A 23,490-nucleotide genomic window follows, 5' to 3' on the forward strand; every position below is an offset into this window, starting at 1 on the left:
TCAGGAGAGAACCCTGCCCGCTTCCTGCCAGTCTGCCCCTCTCCTGGCAGGGGTCAGCACCTCTGCATGGTTGCAAATTCAGGTAGGAATTTTCCAGTGGATTTAAGATTTTTCATACCCAAAACCCAGACCAAACCTGAGCCCAGGCATTCCGAAATTCCTGAACTTTGGGCAAAGAAAAGGACAGCAGGAAAGCCCCACTGAGGACTCGATGGAAGAAGCTGCTTCACAGCTGAAGACACCATAAGTGAAGGTTCTCCTGAGAGCACGGGTGGGTGGACACGGATGCATTCATGTACGCCCACTGGCTGCCTGGGCTGGACACCCAGCACACTCTGGAATGGAAGGAGGAGTCATTAAGAACAAATCCAACCTAATTAAGGGCTGGGCAAGACCTTCAAACATTCAAGAGAGGCAGCAGTGGCCACACTGTCACAGTCAGAAGAGAAATCCGGAGCCTCTGCAAGGCTGCTCAGCACTCTCCACACCAAGTAGCAGGAGGGGCAATGACAGAGTCATCAATAACGGAGAACTAGTTCATGATGGATGGAGCAGGACATGGAGGAGTCTTGGACCAAGGTGGCACACAGCGACTGACCTGTTTCTAAGTCACTCAAGCATTTGAGAACATTAACTGGAATCTGTAGTCCCAAATGATGCGCCATATGCTGCTCCTTCTGGAAACAGCTTCTAGAAACCAGAAAGTGTCCTAGTCCTGGGCTCAGCTGCCTTTTCACAACATACTGACAGCGGGCCAGCTCCCAGAAGTCTTCTTTCCATGATCTCCTCTCACTGGTGTCCAGACAGTTACCATTTCTGATCTGGCAGGGCAAGCTTTCCCAAGAAGTTCACCAGGGAAGAGGCTCTGGGTTTTGAAGCCTAGGAGAATATTTGTTCCACTGCTTCTCTTCCACACAGCATTCACCAGCATCTTCGAAGCTCTCAGATGTACATCCTCCCTTGACATTCCCCAAAACACAACTGAGAGCGGCTAGAGAGTGGCTAGAAAGCTCTGCCAGGGAAGTGGAAATGTCACACTGAAATGTGTGACAATCACAGGCAGGAGAGCATGTGCTTTGGTCCTGTCCCACACTGTGCCTGGGGAAAGCTGCTGATTCAAGCAGATGCACAGACACCATAGTTCTCCGCAACCACACTTCCTAGCTTATTTAAGGTTCCTTGGGGTCAAAAGTACGAGCTCTCGCAACCTTCTGCTGTTTTAGCACCCCACCTCCTGTGGGACAAAGAGCACAAGACATGGCTGTGACCAGAGAGTGCAGGGATAGGATGAGGGGAACAATTTTCAGCTGCAAGAGGGGAGATTGAGACGAGATCTTGGGGAGGCCCAGGTTGCCCAGAGAAGTGGTGGCTGCCCCATTTCTGGAGGTGTTGAAGGCCAGGTTGGATGGGTCTTTGAGCAACCTAATTCAATGGGAGGTGTCTCTGCCCATGGCCGGGGTTGGAAGTGGATGGGCTTTGAGGTCCTTTCCTACCCAAAGCATTCTGTGATTCATGGAGACAAAGAGAAGAAAGGAGCCAGATAAGGGCCATTATGGTAGTTTACCGGGTAAGCTGTGTGCAGGAGTAAGAATCCCTGGTTTCTGCTCCAGGAACTCCTCCTGTGTTGATAAAATGCACAGCAGTATCAGGTTGACATCAGAAGGGCTTTCACTCACACACAGCGAGTGATCTTCTCCATGAAGCTCAGTGGCTCCAGAGGAGGTAGGAGTGATGCGAAGGCACCTGCAAAGCCAGGGCAGCAGAGGCTTGGTGCCCATGGACCCCGGAAACCATTTCTCTGGCAACGGTGGGACAGAGTTAGGGCAGATCTGAAGTGGTCCAAATGTTCTACAGTTTCTCCTATGGAGCTCTGCATGACAGACTGTATGTAAAAGGAGAGGCAGCTGCCCAGACCAACTCACAAACCGCATAGTTACTGACCATAACAAGGAAACCACAGCACCAACGTCATTATCAAATACTGAAGGGTTAAAAGGATGGGACAAGCAGTTTCCTGTCTTTGGGGCTGCAAGTTCTGTGGTTCCCAGCTGTGGTCCACAATGCCCAGGCAGATGCTCATACTCGGAGGCACTTTCACACCCACTCCTGTCCAGATACTTGGAGAGGTGCCTGTATGGCAAAAAAGCAACAGAACCAGCTCAGATCCACTGGGTAAGAGACAAATGATACTAAAACTGAGGTTTCTTTACAAGAAACACAAAGGAAACCCTCTCTGTTGAGATGCTGATAAAGGCTGTCAGAGTTGAGGAATAGAAGCCTGAGGTTAAGTTTCAGGGGTTAGTTTCAGTGCTGTCTCAGGTATTCCTGATCCGCAAAATTTCAGGAAAACAATGTTTGAAACTAAGAAACCCACAGATGTGCTTCCACAGCCCCACAGAACCAGGGCCCTCACCCTCCCAGACCCAAATTGTTTCTTTTATTGTTATCAGACAGAACAATTATCCACACAAGAACTGTGCTCAGGAACGAATATAATCAAGATGAAAAAAAAAGACAACCCAGCAGACTGAATCCAGGCTCTGCTCAGCCTGACCGGGGTCTTGCAAAGGCTGAGTGGAGCTTTGCCTGTGGATGTGAACAGTGGCAAAGGGGCCAGGCCGAGTTACAAAGCTGGTCTTCTCTAAGCCTGAATATCCAGCACAGTCCCATCCCTCTACTCTGCTTTTGTGAGATTGCACCTGGAGCCCTGTGTCCAGTTCTGGAATACCCAGCCTAAGAAAGATACAGAACTGTTGGAAGTGGTCCAGAGGAGGTCATGGAGATGATCTGAGGGCTGGAGCACCTCTGCTATGAGGAGAGGCAGAGAGAGTTGAAGTTGTTCAGCCTGGAGAAGAAAAGGCTCCAGGGAGACCTCGGAGCAGCTTCCAGTCCCGAAAGGGGATCCAGGAAAGCTGGGGAGGGGCTCTTGATCAGGGAGTGCAGGGAGAGGACAAAGGGAAATAGCTTTAAATTGGAAAGGGGAAGATTTAGATTAGAAATTAGGAAGTAATTCTTTACGATGAGGGTAGGGAGGCCCTGGCCCAGGTTGCCCAGAGCAGTGGTGGCTGCCCCATCCCTGGAGGGGTTCCAGGCCAGGTTGGATGGGGCTTGGAGCCCCTGATCCAGTGGGAGGTGTCCCTGCCCATGGCAGGGGGTGGAACTGGATGGGCTTTGAGGTCCCTTCCAACCCAACCCATTCCATGATTCTATGCTCACGGTCCCCAAAACCACCGGATAATTGTTCCAAACCATGGCACTTCATGTGCTGAACAGAGCACCACTTGTCTTTAACACAGAACCCACTGGGCAGGGAAAGCTCTGCCACTAGAGGTTTCGGAGCTGGACTTGCCCGCAGAGCCCCAGACCAGCCTGTCCAATTCCAGAGAAGAAGAAAAGTGTGCCAGGCTGTGGGAGACGGATGAGATCTCACACAAACTTACATGGTTGCTCTCTCTCTATCATTCATAGCTATCACTGGACTCTCCTCTTCCTCATTCTCTGAAGAAAAGAACCATCACGGGTGCATGATACGGGCAGAAATAAATACAGGAAATCAATTAGAATTGAACACTTGCTGAAGGCACTTTACAATCAGTGACAGAAACTGAATATTATGATGCATAAATACTCATTCGACATCTGCAGCATTAAAGCAACTGCTCTGAGCTGATGAGCGTGAGCGTTTCAGGGCCCCACCTTGCGACTGCAGCTTCTTGGATGCTCCTCTTTGTGCTGTGCTTTTTATTACTCAGCCTATTCCCCAATTGCTGTCAGTTTGGAAGTTAAACTGCTTCAGCTTTTGCAGTTGCCAGCATGTGAAGTTTTTACTCAGAAATAATTCAAAATTATCCACATTCCCCAGTTCAATTTGGAAATATTGTCCTTATCCTGAGGACTTCGGCATCACAGCACAGAAACAGGAAAAGTGAGGGACAGGGTGAAAACGTCAAATCCAAGAAGTTATCAGCAATGTAAAATTACCTCATGATTCTGACGGAGAAGCTTCTGTCAAGATTGGAACCTGCTTTAATATAAGTCCAAGGCTCTGCCATAGTACCGCAGTGCACACCCACGCTCCTTGATGCGTTGGGTCTCACGCTGGGACCGGTAAGTTTGACACAAGCCTGTTTTGCCATGCTGTCTCTCACAAGATTTAACCAGTCCTTCTCCAGAGACTGCCACGCACCTTCTGCTACTGGTGATGGTTTGCACGCCCCTCACATCCCCAAACCCTCACAGCAGCAGCAGAGGGGCTCCTGTCTGTGCTGCATCCACCAGCCACACACTTGAACAAGCTCCTAAACTCTGTGCTGAAGTCTGGAAAGCCTCAGGTGTGGCTGTGTCACCATGAGAGTTCATCCCAACTCAGGGATGGCTCTTAGAATGTGCTACAGGAGGAGGTTTCCCCTCTGCCTCACCCATTGCGTGCTCTGCCCAGCGGCAGGGGTGCTGTGATGGCTGTGACAGAGCCAAATTCTTAGGGGGGTCAGGTTCTGTCTCCCCTCAACAATCACTGAACACACTCAGATGTAGCTAACTCATTACAAGCTTGGTTATGAGGGTAAACGTACGGGTTTTAAAAAGGGGCAAACATGCCCTCCTTGTTTGGAAGCTGTTTAGGTTGAGATTGCAAAGCACAAGCAGGAGGCAGGAGACGGCTAAGCCCAGGTCACCTAGGACAGGTACCCCAGGAAAGCAGAGGGATGGGAGGCAGTCTGGCACTACACAGAAGCAGCCAATGTCCTGCTTGGACAGTTAAAGTGGATTTCCACTGAAATCAACTTGGTTTAATCACAATCAACTGAATTTTCCAAGTCTCCAGGCTACAAAGAGCAGCAGTTCATGGATCGGCCAAGTGCCAAACCTCACAAATACATCCTGACCTAAATCAACAGCTTCCTGCTCTGCAGACCCAACAACTGCCAGGGCAAGGGAAGCTCTGTTGGACCTGTGGCAGAGCAATGGAGACAAATGGAATGGTCAGAAGGGCCGGCTAGCCTGAAAAATGGCTATTTAATATGGATTTTTATCACATTTCAAAGGCATTTTTGATTAAAAAAAAGGTTGTCACAAACCACAGGAAAAAAAGCTGACAGCCTTGAGCATGCAGAGCTATTTGGGCCCAAGTGCTGTGCCCAGGGAAGAGTCACCCACTGCTGAACCCAGCCCCAGTGGGAGGGAAGGGAGCAGCAGCTGCAGGGCAGCGAGCAGGAGCAGCTTGTGCTGGTAACCAGACCTTGTGACCCTGTGAGTGCTGGGACAAAGACTGAGACAGGGGAGGGCAAACTGTCACAGCTTCCTCACCAGTGAAACAGAAGCAAAGGAAGCACACAGGAATGCTTGAAGCAAAGGCAGGTTTGTTGTGTTACCACATTCATCAGTCAAGTTGGTCTCTCTTCCCTGCTTCTAATAAAACACCATTAGCCCTAACGCTTCACATGTCCCAGTGGGAGATGAGCTCTTCGAGCCCTGAAGGTGACTTGAATTCCAACACGGTTTCTGAGAGGACCCAGGCTGGGGCTGGAATAACGACCCCAGCATCTGAAACAGGCCCTTGCTGCTGGTTGATGCCAGAGAGAAGGGTTAGATCTGTATAAAGTCACATTTCAAATGCCACCTGATTTACTTCTACTTTTTACAAGGCTCCTTTGGCACCTGCTATTCCAACGCATGGGGCATTTGGGAAGAGTAAATCATTTAGAGAAGGAATGCGAAGGAAGAAACCCACTCTGACTGCTTGTTTCCTGCGAGGAAAGTCAGGCCTGAGTAACCTCGGGATTCTTATGCCCTTGTAACAACTTATCAACCTGTGATCCCCCAGCACGGACCAGCACTCATGTGCTGGGAGGAAAGGGACCGAGTGTCTCACACAGGTAAGCAAAAGTGACACAGGTAACTTATGAGTTTAGAAGATGACCCAGCAAGCTACCCACAAACCTCTTTGCTGAGCCAGGCCTGCCGCCTGCTCTTCCTAACAGGGCATCGAGACAGACACTGCACCAACAAGGCTTGAAACACCTGGAAGCAAGAGATGGGGCTGCAGGTAAAGCCTAGGGGAGATCAGGCAGCAGTTGAAGATAGAGATGGGAGGTGAGTGCAGAGAAAGGAGGAGCTGAGCATGGAAAACAGGACAAGGGATGCTGCAGGGAGCAGGAAAGCAAGGGTGGAGCCAGCAGAGAGTTCAACAAAGGAGGATCCAGGGCCACGTGCTTCCATAAGGACTGGCTCAAGCCAACCTGGGCCCACTCTCACACACTTCTATGGGTCTGGCACCACTTGGCAGTGCCAATAACGTACCAGGATGAACTGAAGGTTGAGTACATGTGAGCTGGGACCAAGCCATGTCCCTCCGTGCCTCCCATTCTCTAGAACGACACAGGATGGGAAATCCAGGAGCGACCAGGGAGGAGCCACACTTCTGACTTCACCCACTGAGCACTGACTGAATCTGACAGATGACCCAAACCTCCCTGACCCAAATCATGTGTTTCAAGAGTATCAGCAACACAGGCAAGGGGATGGCCTTTGAATTCCCTGCACCTGTGGGTTGCTCTCAAGATCTGGGATCCATCCCATAGATCTGTTTGGGAAACTCCCTGGTGTGTTTGAATTTGTCTGAAAGTCCCGTGAACTGGATTAAGCTGTATCCAACTCAGGATGGGTAGAAGAAATGGTGTGCGGGTGTTACTAACTCCACAACTCTCTGGCATAGATATGAGCATATCTGAGGCATTTCACGTGGCGGGGGAGCTGGCCGAGCTGCGGTGCTTGCAGCAGCATTTCACCACTGACCCCTCTGTGCATCTAAAGAATTTGCTGGTGGGACTTGGGATGCTCTTGGCTCAACTGACCATAATGAGACTGAGGCCCCAGTGGATGCTGTTGCTTTGTGCCTTTTTGCACTACAGGAAAGCCTTCAAGAACTCCTAGCACTCCCCTCTAAACTTCTGAGCATTTCCTGTGGCATGAACTGTGCTGCATGCAATTCAAATGATTCCCTTGCTGCACAATGCCCAAGCTCCAGCCACATCACAGTCTGGGCCATGCAGAGTCACGCAATCTTACCTGGCTCTCAGCACTTAACGGAAAAGCTTCTTTATCTTTTGAATTAAGTTCCTCAACCGTGCCTCCGTCTGAAGTGACAGCTTCCAAGAAGTTAGATGGGACAAGCCCTCTCTGCTGGTTCAGCTCTCCCTGCAAGATCAATATTCATTCCTCACATCAGGTTTCCTGGCTGATGGAGAAATAACAAAGAAAGGATGAGTCCTGTGCAGCGATGGCTCGGCTATGAAAGGAGAGAAGCCCAGGAACACATGGTTGGACTCGATGATCCAATGGGTCCTTTCCAACCTTGTGATTCTGTGATTCTGTGAACACACTCACATTGAAAGGATCCAGCCAATTTCATGACTCACATTCTTGCTTTGTTGTGAAACAATTCAGAACGCAAAAGCAAAGAGGAAAGGAAGAAAAGCCAGCAGGAAACCATGACAAACGCATCCTAGCTACATGGTCACTCCCACAAACTCAAAACATTTCCACTGCCATCCCAGAAGCAACTGGAATGTGACCATGCCATGGGCTTGCTAAAGGCATTTGATTTGCTTTGGTATTTGTTTATTCTTTTAAAGAATGAGGTCCTACTGGTCCAGGCATTTCCTCTGTGCTAACCAAGGTCCAGAGCTGTAAGCCAAGCTTGGCTGTATCCTTAAAAACCTGTGTCTGGTTCAACAGCAAGGGTGGAGCGAGACAAAACCAACCCAGGCAATGCTGTTCGGCCAACACTATAAAAGAAGTCAAACAAAAAATTCCCAGAGATTCCCAGCAGACTTTGCTGGGGCTGCACCTCCCCTTGATGAGCGAGGGCATGATGCTTTCTGTGCAGAAGATCCAAGGAACAAGGAATGTGTCTAGCACACAGCTCAATGGCTGGCACAGTCCCCAGATAAATCAAACAGATACCGGTGCTTGTTTACGTTGACATGTGGCTGTCTGGGGGCCACCACACATTTTAATTCTTCTTTACCATTTTAGCCCCCTACCCTGGCTGGGGGATGCTTGGTGACAAATCAGTTCATAGCAGATGCTGATTCAGCTAATGTATGTACAGAAAAGGGTATCCCAGGTGTTGAGAAACCTGGAGTCAAATTATGCCAAGAAATAAACTCAGAACCTCTTGGATACTGGGTTTACAGGAGGAGTATGGGCTGCCAGGAACAATCTACCCCGCACTAAGCAGATACAGGTTTACTTTTTTTCGCAGAAGTAGAATATTTTGTTCCCTGATTTCCATTCTCCTGCCACAAGATGGGCTCCAAGGACTTCCGATGTAGCCACAGCACCTTTCCAAGCCCTGTACTTACATAATAGAATCCATCGTCATCCATGGACCCAAACACAGTGATAACGTCTCCTGCACTGAAAGTCAGTTCAGCCTATGAAGAGCAAGAGAACAGTGGTTACAGAAGAGGCGCCGCCTGGAATTCCTCAACACAAACACAGCATCACCCTGGGCTTCCTGCACAATCTCACCGTGAGGGAGGAAGCCAAATAGTACCTACCAACTGCTCTGGAAAGGTGTGTTGGGAACAGCATGAGAAATACCTCTTTCTTGAAATATAAGACCTAAATCCAGCTTGCTTGGAAGAGCCTGTTCTGTATGCAGTGCTCAGTGATGAGTCACTAGCAGGAATATACAGAAACGGGAGGATTTGACCTCAAACCAGAGCATTAGCACAAAACAGGGGGATCCAGGAAAGCTGGGGAGGGACTCTTGATCAGGGAGTACAGGGACAGGAGGAGAGGGAATGGCTTTAAATTGGAGAAAGGAAGATAGGTTAGACATTAGGCAGAAATGTTTTGCTGTGAGGGTGGGGAGGCCCTGGCCCAGGTTGCCCAGAGCAGTGCTGGCTGCCCCATCCCTGGAGGTGTTGAAGGCCAGGTTGGATGGGGCTTGGAGCAACCTGAATAGCACAGCTGCTCCTCCTGTGTCCTGGTGCAAGTTCACAAACAGGAGTTGAAGCCCTCGAGCAAAACAGTGACCAGATTTCCTGGGAGTGTTGAACAAAGAGCATCTCCACCAATGCAACTGAACTGCACCAACTTGTTTCAATAATTTCAGCTCTCTCCACAGGTAGGGTTCTGGGAAGGCTGAGTCGCTGCAAAAAATAGAGTGACCTTCTTGCTGACAAGAGCTCAGAGTATTTTTTGGGCAGATGCATGAATACCTGTATGGGCGCTGGCTGACAGGGGCTCGCATTAGATCTCTCCCAAGATAATCCACCACCCCTAACACCCTCACTCCTCAGAAGCAGACTGTCTTGATCGTGAGACACTTGTCTCGGACAGCAAGCACTGCCTGAACTTCGCCCGTCTTTGGATGTATTGAAAGAATCTGACTCCAAACTCTGTGTTTATATTTGCTCAGAGTCAACTAACACTGCTGTGGAGGAACAGAGAACAGAGCATTCAAGTCAAGAAGGCTTTTTGCAGAAAGTAATCTGCATTGCAATCTTTCCACATGAAACAGACTTAGCTACAAAATTTCTGCTTGGATTATTTGTAGCTTGAGAAAAGCACTGGTCCACTAAATTGGAGCCAAGTCTTCTGGGTTTAAGAAGGCCTGCACAGGTAGTTAATACCAAAGACATAATCCAAGACATGCTCACCTAAAGTACCAGAAGCCCATTCAAACACTGAAGCAGGTTTTTCCTTTTCCCAGAAGATGCCCTGGATCAGCTGCCAACAGCAGGGGCTGCTCCCTCTTGCCCAGATCTGCTAAATCCTGCCCAAGCATGAGAGGATGCTACGAGGCTGTGAGATACTCACACAGTTTGGCATTACCAGCCGGGTGAGGGCTCTGCACTGGGGCGGCCCCACCTTGAGCACTGGGGGCAGTTCTGGGCGCCACAGCATGAAAATGATTTAAAGCTGCTCGAGACCATCCAGAGGAGGGCATGGAGTTGGGGAAGGGTTTGTAGGGGAAGAGTGTGAGGAGCGGCTGAAGTCCCTGGGTCTGTTCAGCCTGGAGAAGAGGAGACTGAGGGGAGACCTCATGGCGCTCTGCGGCTTCCTCACATGGGGAGGAGGAGGAGCAGGTGCTGAGCTCTTCTCTCTGGTGACCAAGGACAGGAGCCAAGGGAATGGCAGGAAGCTGTGCCAGGGGAGGGTTAGGTTGGACATGAGGAAAAGGTTCTTCCCCCAGAGGGTGGTGGAGCCCTGGAACAGCTCCCAGGGAAGCAGTCACGGCGCCAAGGCTGACAATATTCCAGAACCCCACAGTGTGAATGTTGGGATGTCCTGTGCAGGGGCAGGAGGTGAACCTGATGATCCTTGTGGATCCCTTCCAACTCAGGGAACTAGTTCCACTGAGACAGTTACTGAAAATCATCAGGGCTAATTTGCTTCTTACTCTTCACACACGAACCCTGATCAGTGTTAGCAGAGAATGCATGAGATCAGCAAACTCCACATTTCGTAACTTCAGCCAACCCTCTGTAGCTGTTATACCACCAAGCTAAAATCATCTTGGTTTCAACCAAAGCACTAAGTGTCTTTGGACAGAGGATAAGAGTGGAATAAGAAGCCTACAAGACGAGTGAGCAGCTGGTTGTTACCTCTACATCTGCATTGGGAGAGCTCTCCTTAGGGTTATAGTCAAAGACAGCCACCATACTTCGAGGAGTCAGCAGTTCAGCTTCAAAGTCTTGATGCTTCTGTCCTGCAGGCCAAAAATAAAACAAAATAATCTGAGCTGCAACTTCCAAGACAAAATCCCTTGCTCCTTCCATGCAACGCTCTACTATTGAGCTACTAAATTTATCCTCTGAGTGCCAGGGGAACAGCAAGAGCCTGGGACAGCATGGACTGGCACCCCAGCAGCAGGCAGAGCCCAGCAGCGAGCGAACACGCGGTGTTTCCACACCACCTGCCTGTTCAGCCCCAGTACTCACAGATCTGCTCCAAGTCTGCAAAAGCAAAGTCTGCTGTTTCAGAAATAACACTGAGTAGTCCTTCATCTCAAGGACCTGTTTCAGGTCAGCACTGGGTGGGCTAGCAAGGGGTTGGCAGGCTCAGCCTAGAGATGTCCAGACGTGACTGTGTTCCCAGGCAGAGTGAGCACCCTTCAAGGGACCTTGGATTTTAAGGACGGCAGCATCAGATGGGTAAGAGATTCCCTGCGCCTCCAAACCACAACCACACGTGCCCTCCACCTTCAAACACCCTGTTTAGTCAAAGGCCACTGCACCCACTACTAAATAGAAGAACTCAAACTCTTCCTTCCTGAGTGACCATTTCCTTACCCTGAAGAGCACTACAGGGTCCTGCACTGGCCCTCATCTGCAAAACGTGTCTGTATTACAATAGTGCAAATACACCAACCCTCTTCTCACAGTGAGGAAGAGCAATTCTCACCTGGATGAGCCTTGTACTTCTCCTGTTTATCCAGCCCTGCTGGAGGAAATAAAACCACTCATGAGGGCACGTTCATCCTTCTGCAGTGACCACGACACACAAGTGACAAAACAAGAACAAAGACCAAGGCTGCAAACAACAGAAGCAAACCCTTCATGCAACTCAGAGTCTACATTAGGAACCATCACTCAAGGATGTAGCGGAAGCAGAGGTCAAGTTCCACAACTATATAAGACATCACTGCTGTTAAAAACTTAACACCAGCACAGGGATAGGCTCTCTGTCCACTTCCCAGAAGTCGCACAGAGACAAACATCTGAGGGTCCTTTAACCAAGTGGTAAGGATTCAACGCAGACTGCAATCCTATAGCAAAACTCAAAGAGGAAGCAGTGGAGGACACAGACCTTTCTTGGAGCGTCTGGGTTTTGGAGGTGGGACGTTTTGGCGGCGTGGAGGTGGAGAAAATGTGCCATTTCCTTAATAAAAAGCCAAAAAAGCAAATAAATAGACAAGAGAAACAGACAGTGAATGGAAAGTGAAAAGCATTTTGAAGAGTGAACAAGCAACAGAGCAGAACGACAGGCTTCCCCCGGGAAGCAGACACCGGGATTTCTGTGGGCAAAGTCCAGATCTCCATTTCTCATATGTGGGCTCAGATGAGGTCTGAGGACATCCCAAATCCACACAGAAACCACCCCTGGATTTACGCCCATCAGCCATTCCACAGAACACACCAGACAAAGCTCACCACTTCCATAGAATCATGGAATGGTTTGGGCCGGAAGGGACCTTGAAGTCCATCCAGTTCCAAGCCCATGCCATGGGCAGGAACACCTCCCGCTGGATCAGGGGGCTCCAAGCCCCATCCAACCTGACCTTCAACACCTCCAGGGATGGGGCAGCCACCACTGCTTTGGGCAACCTGGGCCAGGGCCTCCCCACCCTCACAGCAAAACATTTCTGCCTGATGTCTAATCTATCTCCCCTCTCCAGTTTAAAGCCATCCCCCCTCACCCTGTCACTCCAGGCCCTTGCAGAAAGCCCCTCCCCAGCTTTCCTGGAGCCCCTTTCAGGACTGGAAGCTACTCTAAGGTCTCCCTGCAGCCTTCTCTTCTCCAGGCTGAACAATCCCAACGATGCCAGCCTGTCCTCCTAGCAGAGGTGCTTGAGCCCTCGTATCAGCTCTGTGGCCTCCTCTGGACCTGTTCCAGCAGTTCCATATCCTTCTTATTTTGGGGATTCCAGAACTGAATGCAGGGCTCCAGGTGGGGTCTCACCAGAGTGGAGCAGAGGGGCAGAATCCCCTCCCTTGCCCTGCTGGTCCCACAGCTTGGGATGCAGCCCAGGACACAGTTGGGTTTTGGGCTATAAGCACATTGCCAGCTCATGTCGAGGTTCTCCTCCCCCAGCATTGCAAGTCCTTCTCCTCAGGCACTTCGCTCCCCATTCTGTATCGAAACTGTGGATTACCCCAGCCCTGGTGTAGGACCTTGCACTTGGCCTTGTTGAACCTCATGAGGTTCATGCAGACCCACTTCTCCAGCTTGTCCAGGCAAATTTTATCTTTCAGAAGCAACATCATAAAGATGAAATAAAACCTGCTACATTTAACATCTGACAAATGCCGGATGAGGTGCAACCCACTATTCTCTTAGTAGGGAAGGGATCTTTGGAGGTCTCTGGCTAAAACTTCTGCACTGAGCAGGTCCCTGCTAGACAAGTCTCCAGATGAGCCCGCCTCTACAAGCTTGTGCTGTTTTACCCTGCTGAACTGGTGGGCTGCAGTGGGCAGCCAAACCAAGAATCAAACCAAGAATCAAACCAAGAATCTCCTCATTTTAAGAGAAGGAGCAGGTCAAACAATTGCCACTGGTAGCAGAGAGGGGCAAGATGAGAGTTGGGGGCATAAGGAACACCAATACGCTGATAGGAACCTTGGGGCAGCTCACAGCTTAACTCAGCCTGAGCTGGGATGGCTGCACAACCCAAGAAAGGCTCCTCTCCTCTCTCGGAGCAACACAAGTGAGAAGAAACAGATAAGTCTCTGCAGTGCATAAAGCACTGAACTGTGCACTTCAGGGAGTGAGCGAGGAGGAGCCCAAGAACCATGCCTCCCCCTCGTACCCTTCTGACTGCCTATCTTGTCTCACAGCCCTCCTTCCCTTCTCTTCCAGTCTTTTCCCATCTTCACCCCTATGCGTGCAATTACAGACTCACAAAACAAAGGAGAGAACGCAGAAGTGAAACTTCTCACTCGCATCCTTCAGCTGCTCTTCAAACATTTTTGTTTGCCCTCCTCTAGTTGAGGATCATCCTCCCTCGCGCTCTATGCTGCGCCACGGACAGCACGCCTCAAGGAGCAACTCCAGCAGCTGCAAACACAGCCCTGGGCAGTGCTGTGCTGCAGTGGAGTCAGGTATGAACCAAAACCTCAGAGCATCTGCCTCCCTCACTCACGGAGACCTCCCTGCTCACTCCTGCAACAGTCACTAACAGGCCTGCAGATCCCAGGGACCAGCCCTGGAGGTTGCCGTGGTGGGCTGCACCGGCCACGGAGCTTGACGTTCCCCATTCCAGCAAAGAAATATGCTGGCAACAGCACAGCATGCCCAGAAAGGAGATACAGTACCTATGCTCTCCGTGGGTGTGTCAGCAGGAAGGAATCCTTGCTTTAGGAGCTGCTTCTTGATTTCATTATTCTCCACCTGGACTTCAGATACCATGTTACAGGGAATGTACCCCTCCCTTCCTGCACATTCGCCTCGGTAAAAGCCATCAGCATCCTTATCTCCACACACCTGCGAGGGAGAAGACAGGCCAGAAGCTGTTCATGCTACAGGGACCAAGATGTACAGAGAAAGGCAAGCTGAAGAAACTCTCAGAGGAAGGAGGCTCTGAGTCCCAAATTTTATGCTTTCCCTGGAACATCAAACAGATCCATACAGAGGAGGGGACACTCTCTAAGGTGTGCTCTTACTTTCAGGATCTGCCCCTCCTTAAATGGGAGCTCCTCTTCTGCTGCATCGGGGTTAGGAGACATGGAAACAGGATCATAGTCGAAGAGAGCCACAAATATTCTAATGCCATCATCTTTAGCAGAGGTTTCTGAAGCCATGATTCTTGGAGGACCTGTGTGAAATGGGGACACACCAGAGATGATGTCAGGAGTCTTGCTGTGCCACAGCCCTGCATGGCTCACACACCTCCTACCAGCCTCGGCCCTGCTGTTTCCAACAGCCTCCCTCCCTCCCGCTGCCCAACTCCCTCATCCGCTCACCTGGACTGGAGAGCAAAGGTTTGTGCACGTGACGACTCCTTACACTCCTGTTCCCTCTTCGGCTGGGAGCCGGCCAGGCTGTGCCAGGCAGCTCCTGGGCCCTAGGATCTTTGTTACCGGATGCCTGCAACAGGAACCACCAGAGAGTTAGTAGCAGCCTCTCCCTTCCAACGCATGGGAACAGCGCTCAGCCCAAATGCACTCCACAAAGAGCAGCACATCCAAATGCAACATTCCTCTTCAAGGACCCGGTGGAGCTGAAAATATCAAGGGAGTGGGAAAACAGAACTAAGAACAGGCAGGCGCCCTGCCACGCACCAAAGAGCGTGAAGGTGCAGGAAAGGGCATTTCATGGGGAGGCAATGAAGTCATGGCCATCATCTACATGGAACTTTCACAAATCTGTTTATCTCTCCAGGGACTTTCATTTGGGACCCACAAACTCCTGCTGTAGGGAGGAAGACCCAGTGCAAAAAGGAATACTGCATCAGTGACACTTGGCCAGTGAGCGGGGAAAGCAGAAGCAGCTACGACAAGAAAAGGCACGGAGCAGCAAAGGACTACAGAACCTCTCAGATATTCTTCCAGACAATCCTAGAGGAGGGTCCTTTCCCTGGACAACACTGAACAAAGCAAGATACAGGCAGGGCAGGGAAGCAGAGGGAAGCTAACGCCACTGCAAGCTGCTTCAAAGCCAGAATAGGAAAAGTCACCCAACCCTTTTGTGCAAGGAGGTGCTACGTATCCCCTTCGAAGGATGTTCGAGCCTCCTTCTCCAGCCAGGTGACTTACAGTCCAGCTCCCAGCCCTGCTCCTCAGAATTGCTTTCATATCTCAGTTCTTCCTCCTCTGAGCAGAAGAATCGTAGGTGCTGGCTTGGAGACTCAGCCCACTCCATGTCCTGCTCTTCCACCATCTCCAGTTTGGTTAGATCCCTTCTGCCATCCGTGCGGACAAGCTCAGATGGACCAGAGCAATCGCCCCAGTCCCCCTCCCAGATCTGCGACCTTTCTGGCCACATCCTGCTCTCAGGGGGCGATGCACAGGTTGAATCCTGATCATCTTCAGAGTCATATTCAATGTCTATTTCCAGGCTCCTGGGGCTGGAGCAGCGCGTTGCCATCCCAGAAGGTTCTGCAAACCCTGGAACCACCGCTTTCCTGTGGCTTTTTCGTACAGCGCCTTGCCTGGCACGACCGTACAGATCAAACCCCTCCTTCCCACCAGCACTGCTCACAACGTTCAGCTCCTCCCTGAGGCTTGGAACTCTGTATAACCCACCTCCCATGGCACTGCAGTTGCCCAGCAGACGACTGCAATGCTCTGTTAAATCGTTCTGTCTCTTCCTACTCATCTCAGGCCGACTCCGGCTCTTCTCTCGATAATTAGTTCCCTTCTTCTTGCTTCGAGGGGGACTTGCCCCAGTTCCAGGCTTCAAATCATTCTCCTGGTAGCTCCAGTTCCAGTTTGCCTTCTTCTGACTCCCGGCCAGTGGGACAGAGGCAGAATTTACATGGTCAGCATCCCCTCTGCTCTCCTTACCACCACACTCCTCCCGCGGAGTCTGAGTGGACAGATCCTTGGAGGCATTGCTCCCATCTACCTTTAGAAATGGCTCCTTGTTGCTGGGTGGCTTCTCTGTCCTTCCTGAACGGTAAGGAACTGTTTCCAACGAGTCTTGAGGGTCTGTCTTTTCCTCCACACCACACTCCTCATCCTCATCTTCATCCTCATCCTCAGTCACTTCAGGGATGCTAAACAATTTCTTGCTGTGGTTCTTCTGAAGTGGGAGCTCCAGTATCCTCTCCAGAATCTCCTCATCGCTGTCAGTATCACAAAGATCCATCTGTACCCAGCCCCCGAGAAAAGCCACAGCCAGGACAAGCAAAGGAAAAAAGAGAGGAAATAAACATTAAAAAGAGAGGCAAAAGCACAGTTGATTCCCTCCCAGCACAGCAGGATGGAGCGGCGACTGTGGGCTGCAGCGAAGCGAGGGGAGGAAGGAAGAGAGAGCAATGGGGCTTCTGGCAAAAGACAATCAGATGAACTTGCAAAGCAGCGGAAAGTGAGAAAGGCCAATGCATGGAAAAGCTCCCTCCCAGCCTCTGTCCCTACACACACAACCACCTGCAGCACCTTCCATCCTGCCCACTTGAGCTCCCACAGCTTCAGCATCCCCAGCCTGGGATGATGGGGAGGCAGCAGCCCAGTTCCTCCAGGGCTGTTCAGGGCACGTTGGAGCTCAGCGGGTTTCTCCCTCCGTGGGGATGAGTCCCAGCTCCCACAAGGACTCCATTACCTCTCTGGCCTCGCGCTGGAACAGAAGGAAGTGACTCTGTGCAGCAAGAAACTTCCTGGAGACTGTTGCTGCAGTGGGAGACCCTTCCCCAGGCCCCTTCCCATCGTCTGCCAAAGGTCCAGCTCCAGAGTTTACTGTCTGCAAATCCAGGCCAACAGCAGTGACACAAACAACACCCAAACTGCTCTACCTTCCAGGGGTCAACACAGATTTGCATTTCAGCTGCAGCTGGATAAGGGCCTACCAGCTCACCTAAATCTTAGGGGAAAACACTGCTGGCTTAAAATCTCTCTCGACCAACTGCAGGATTTTGTTTTGTCTCTTCCAACATTTATACTCAACTAAACAGATTGGATCCTAGGTGGCATGGCATCGTACCGGCTGGAAGATACTTCGGAAGTGTTCGTTCAACCTCCCTGACTATTTATGTCATGACATGTTCTGAAAGCACTCAACAAACAGTTACAAAGCGTATGTAGCCATTAATATTTCAGGCTACAGGAGGAGACTCGACGAGAGATAACTGAAAACTGAACCATAGTGTTGGGGGGGAAAAAGGCGTTTCTAAGCTGCCCTATTGATTATTCCGAACCTCATAACTTTTTCCAAGCAAAAGTTGGTCTTGAATCCTACTTAGTGCTGGTTGAAGGAGCCTCCAGAGGCCTCCAGTTCAATCTCCAACACTGAAGCAGAGCCTTTGCTGAGCTGAAGCTTGGAACCACCAAAGAGCAGAGATCCCCCACCTCTCTTGTGGACCCATTCCACGGCTGCTCCACCCTCCTGGGAAAGACGCTTGTACTCCTCTCCAACAAGAACCTCCCATATAGCAACTCATGACTGACTGCCTCTTTTTGTATCACCTGCCAAGAACAAGGTGATTTTTTGCTCACTCATTTTTTTTTAACCACCCTTTAAATGATTTAATCATTTGCAGCTCCTTGACCTCCTACCAGCCTCCTGTCTGCCAGACCAAACAAGCTCAGCTTCTTCCAAATGCCTTTACAGAACATGTGCTCTGGAGTTTGTTAGCACCAAATGAGTGAAGCATGGAATTTATAAATGCAAGCATAAAATTATGCCCATTAAGACTGATTGTAGCTGTTTATGAAGGTTGTGGCTTTAGTTTTTGAGGTCCAATACAATAAATGGTTTCAGAAACTAAACAGGTTAGTTGAGGTTAAAGGTTTTAATCTTATCTGCCAAACCTTGATGGAGTTGGCTGAAGAGTCTTGAGATAACCCAAAAGTTCCTAAATACACCACAACCCTAGAATCACAAGAAATACTTTGGCTGGAAGGGACCTTTACAAGTCATCAGTCCAATGCCGCCGCAGAAGCAGGACACCTTTAACCATATCAAGTTGCTTGTGACTATGAGTGTTTCCAGGAATGGGACCTCCACCGCCTCCCTGGGCAACCTGGGCCAGGGCCTCTCCACCCTCATCATAAAAAAATTCTTCCTTATATGCAGTCTAAATCTCCCCTCCTTTAGTTTAAAACCATTACTCCTTGTCCTGTCACAACAGGTGTTGCTAAAAACTCTGTCTCCAGCTTTCCTGGAGCCCCTTTCAGGACTGGAAGACGCTCTAAGGTCTCCTCACTGCCTTCCCTTCTCCAGGCTGAACAAGCCAAATCTCTCAGCCTGTCCTCGTATTAGGGTGAGGGCCACCCCACCCCTCACAGCAAAAACATTTCTCCCTGAGATCTCATCTCAATCTCCCCTCTTGCAGCTTGAAACCGTTCCCCCTCAATCCTATCCCTGTCCTCCCTGGTCAAGAGCCCCTCCCCAGCTCTCCTGGAGCCCTTTCAGTACTGGAAGGATTTCCCTGCCTGTGTTTCCCTCACATGGACCGGTACATATCTATAGATAGATGGACCTCACAGATCCCTTTGTACTCTCTGTTGTATATGTTAGGACTGATTTCTATCCCTGGATCAGAAACATGTGTGTTTCTCCAACTAATTAAACCCCTGAGCACATCATAACACAAACACCTTCCCCTCTCACAAGGAACTTGTATTTTTCACTAGTTTAAAGGCAACACTGGGAGTAAAAGCAGAGCAGGCAGGATCTTAGACAAGTGCTGCTGAGGGCGCTGGGCTCAGACCAGCACCTGCTCCCCAGAGCGAATGGCATGGGATGGTGGCACTGGCACTCCCCAGGCATTACCCTGCTATGAGTTACCTTCTCCCCGTTCTCCCGGGAACACGGCTCTCTCTGGTCCCATTTCTTCTCTTCGAGAGCTTCTGAAGAGAGTTCATCTTCTTCCTCCTCTTCCAGAATATCGGAAAGGTCGGAACTGCGGTTGTGCTCAGCGAAAAGGGTCAGCTGCCGTCTTCCATTTCAGACAGCTTTTCTTCTTGCTATTGAAAAGCAAAACAGATTCATCAGGCCCTGGCAGCACTATTCCAGCAAAACAAGAGCACTGTACCTTTCTCTGGGACACAGAGAGCTGAAGTGGGGCAGGAAATCAACTGGGGAGCACCCAACTGAAGCAACTGGTACATGTACACCCACCCATACCACTGGCAGACAGGTTTGTGTCGCCCACAGAACAGTGCTGGGTGAAAATCAAGGGTGTCAGACACATCTACAGCCATCCATGGGCAGAGACATTCACCAAGGTTAGAAAACCTCTCTTTTCACTCCTGGGACATCTCTTTCATCCAACTCCCTTGCCAGTGGACAACCTCAGGAAACTCATGGCAGCCACTCCCACCTGCGCTTGCATCTCGGGAGGTGCCCTCTGTCCCCTCAGCCTGGCTAGGGGACAGTGGAGGCTCTGTGCTCAGTGCTTCTCCGTTGTCTCTTTCTCTCTCTCAGCACTGGGACCCTTTGGTACTCTTCTACAGAGCAGGCACGGCAGGTCTCCATACAGAGCTTCAGATTCCGGTCAGATAGGCTTTCTATCTCTGTCGCTTTGGTCACAGATTGTTCCATCTAAGAAACAAGCCAAAAAAGCTATCACAAACAATGAAACACAGGGAAGTGATCGTGTGATGCTTGTGCACCAAAGGGACCCCTCACCACCCCAAAACTCTCCAGAAGAAATACAACAGGATCTGCACTGCTGGCATAGGGATATTTTGGCACCACAATGTCACAACCCAGGATGGCTGGTCAACCCTGGAACAACCCACTGCCACTGGCTGCAAGGAGATACCTGGTCATTCCACCACTGCAGCTCTGGCCACCACACATGGCCTCTGTAAGCCACAGCAGTGCACTGACAAACCAGTTTCAGAGCAGAAGAAGAGTCCAAACTATACAACGTTATCAGTGCCCACTCTCATGTGCCAGAAGAATGTCTGACACAGAAGCCTTCATGTCAGCTGGAGCTGGAGCAAAGGACACTATCCCAGCACTTCTTGGAAGCTGGTAAAGGCTCTGAAGAAAAAGAGGAATCAATGAAGAAGAACGGACACACAGGCTGCAACTGCATGACTTGTGGTCACCTACCTGGGTTACAGAAATTCAAAATGTTGGTTGATTTTCAGTCTGTTGTTGAAGAAAACGTCTGAGCGATGGAGGAGAAGGGAACCCCAAGAACAAGGCGGGTGAGGCAGCTGGGCTTCACCAACCACCCCTTTCTCTGCCCCTCACTCTAAACAAAGTGGCTTCCACTGTCTTCTGCAAATGGAGCCCAACCTTCTCCTGAATGTACCAGAAGCACTCCGAAACACTGACAGGAGATTCAGACACTACAGCACCTGCTTCTAAATATCCCTGGGCACAGGCAAAAGCCACACAGGTCTGGATCTCAGGTTTAATTGGACAGATAGGATCCTTTCACCCTGTATCTCTCTGTTGACAGCCAAGTGAAGACGCATCTCCAGCAAGATGGGCAGTCTGCATCCTGGGGCACAGGAAACCTAGCTGCCCACACAGACTGGGGAGCGTGAGGCTGGAGAGCAGCCCTGTGGAAAGGGATCTGGGGGTGCTGGGTGACAACAAGCTGACCATGAGCCAGCACGGCCCTGGCGGCCAAGAGGGCAACCGTGTCCTGGGTGCATCCAGCACGGCATCACCAGCTGGGCCAGGGAGGGGATTGTCCCGCTCTGCTCCACACTGCGGCGGCTCCACCTTGAGCACTGGGGGCAGTTCTGGGAGACACAGGATAAAAAGAATCTAAAGGTACTGGAGAGCATCCAGAGGAGGGCACAGAGCTGGGGAAGGGTTTGTAGGGGAAGAGTGTGAAGAGCAGCTGATGTTCCTGGGTCTGTTCAGCCTGAAGGAGAGGAGGCTGAGGGCTCTGCAGCTCCTGCACAAGGGGAGGAGGAGAAGCAGGCACTGAGCTCTTCTCTCTGGTGACCAAGGACAAGACCAGAGGGAATGGCAGGAAGCTGTGCCAGAGGAGGGTTAGGTTGGACATGAGGAAAAGGTTCTTCCCCCAGAGGGTGGTGGAGCCCTGGAAGAGCTCCCAGGGAAGCAGTCACAGCACCAAGGCTGACAATATTCCAGAAGCGCTTGGCCAAGGCCCTCAGTCCCACGGTGATTACTGGGGTTGTCCTGTGCAGGAACAGGAGTTGTACTCGACGAGCCTCGTGGGTCCCTTCCAGCTCAGGGCATTCTATGGTTGGAAGCACCCTTTTCTCTCCCCTGGCTGCAGAGGAGGCAGAGCAACCCAACCACGTGTACTCATCTACACCAGACATGGAAATGTGGGCAAGTGATCCACAACCTTGGCCTGCAGTACTGTGAGCATGGCCTGGGTTTGAAAAACAAGGATTGAAATTTTGACCTCAACATCTCAGTTCTCCTGTGTATCTACCTGCCCTTTGGTCTCGCACCCACATGGCTGCTGGGGCTCCGGTAATTATGTTAAGTCTCCTGCACTTCTGTCTAACCGCAACCCTTTGCAAGCTCACTCTGTTCCGGTTAAGTCATGCTGAATCTGAGAGTTTGAAACACTCCCCCGAGTCCCCGATGTCAAAGGTCAGAATGGAAAAAAGATCTTTTTTCTGGATATAATTCACCAGCTCCCACCAGGACCCACTTCCCCCTTGTCACAGAGCAAGCATCTTAAAGACCATTGACCTGTTCTCTTACAGGGCTCTCATATCTTCTCACCAGTGTCCTAAAAAACTCCAGAAAGTGCTCATCCACCCTCCAGGATTCCAAACGCATGATATCAGCTTTGCCTGTTCTTCTCTACTTACGCCTCCCTTGCTGTGCTGTTGGGCTGGAGCACCTAGCAAGCCCACTGGACTGGAGAAAATTGCTCAGGTCAGAGCGCACAGCGATGCCAGACTAACAATGACATCGTCATCAGTGGGAACATTCTTTTCACCTTCAACCTCTGAGGAATCGGGGCACAAAAACCCTATGCAGTGCTACAGACTGGGGGAAGAGTGGCTGGAGAGCTGCATGGAGGAGAAGGACCTGGGGGTAATGCTTGACAGCCGACTGAACGTGAGCCAGCAGTGTGCCCAGGTGGCCAAGAAGGCCAATGGCATCTTGGCTTGGATCAGAAACTGTGTGACCAGCAGGACCAGGGAGGTTATTCTCCCTCTGTACTTGGAACTGGTGAGACCGCACCTTGAGTACCGTGTTCAGTTCTGGCCCCTCACCACAAGAAGGATGTTGAGGCTCTGGAGCGTGTCCAGAGAAGAGCAACAAAGCTGGTAAGGGGCTGGAGAACAAGTCTTACGAGGAGCGGCTGAGAGAGCTGGGGTTGTTTATCCTGGAGAAGAGGAGGCTGAGGGGAGACCTTATTGCTCTCTACAACTACCTGAAAGGAGGTTGTGGAGAGGAGGGAGCTGGGCTCTTCTCCCAGGTGACAGAGGACAGGACAAGGAGAGAACCTACCTGAATCTCCGCCAGGGGAGGTTCAGGCTGGACATCAGAAAAAAATTCATCGGGCACTGGCAGAGGCTGCCCAGGGATGTGGTCGAGTCACCTTCCCTGGAGGTGTTTGAGGAACGGATTGATGAAGTGCTTAGGGACATGGTTTAAGGGAGTGTTAGGAATGGTTGGACTCGATGATCCAGGGGGTCCTTTCCAACCTGGTAATTCTATGATTCTATGAATTCCTGCTTTCCTGACTCTATTCCTACAAGAAAGGGCTACAAGGATGACCAGAGGGCTGGAGCACCTCCCATACGAGAACAGGCTGAGAGAGTTGGGGTTGTTTGGCCTGGAGAAGAGATGACTCTGAGGAGATCTCATAGTGACCTTCCAGTACCTGAAGGGGGCTACGAGAAAACTCAGAGGGACTTGGGACACATGGGAGGTGTCCCTGCCCATGGCAAGGGGGTTGGAATTAGATGATCTTTAAGGTCCCTTTTAACTCAAACCTTTCTATGATTCTACGATTCCTGATCTGCTTGCACCCATGCGATAAGCTGGGAGCTTCATCTGTTCTTCCAGGTGCACACCAGCAGCCACAATTCCCTGGTCTACCAAGCACTGGATGAGGGCCCAAGGGTAACAGTGTGTCACACAAAGACGCTCAGTGTCATTCGGTTCCCTTCCCCGAAATGATCTGTTCTCCTTCCC

At 50.7% G+C, this 23,490-nt stretch overlaps 1 protein-coding gene across 1 annotated transcript in view; it reads right to left on the minus strand.

Annotated features, from left to right (window-relative positions):
* TSPOAP1 (TSPO associated protein 1) overlaps positions 1-23,490 on the minus strand; it is a 67,660-nt gene that overhangs the window by 1,386 nt on the left and 42,784 nt on the right. The window contains 13 exon segments of the mRNA XM_054085267.1: positions 7,066-7,194; positions 8,364-8,435; positions 10,617-10,720; positions 11,416-11,451; positions 11,821-11,892; positions 14,046-14,214; positions 14,394-14,545; positions 14,694-14,817; positions 15,412-16,539; positions 19,177-19,343; positions 19,607-19,783; positions 19,786-19,833; positions 19,836-19,932. Of these exon segments, the coding sequence (XP_053941242.1) occupies positions 7,066-7,194; positions 8,364-8,435; positions 10,617-10,720; positions 11,416-11,451; positions 11,821-11,892; positions 14,046-14,214; positions 14,394-14,545; positions 14,694-14,817; positions 15,412-16,539; positions 19,177-19,343; positions 19,607-19,783; positions 19,786-19,833; positions 19,836-19,932 (2,475 nt within the window).

Source organism: Cuculus canorus, chromosome 20 (genome assembly GCF_017976375.1).
Source record: "Cuculus canorus isolate bCucCan1 chromosome 20, bCucCan1.pri, whole genome shotgun sequence".
NCBI lineage: Eukaryota > Metazoa > Chordata > Aves > Cuculiformes > Cuculidae > Cuculus > Cuculus canorus.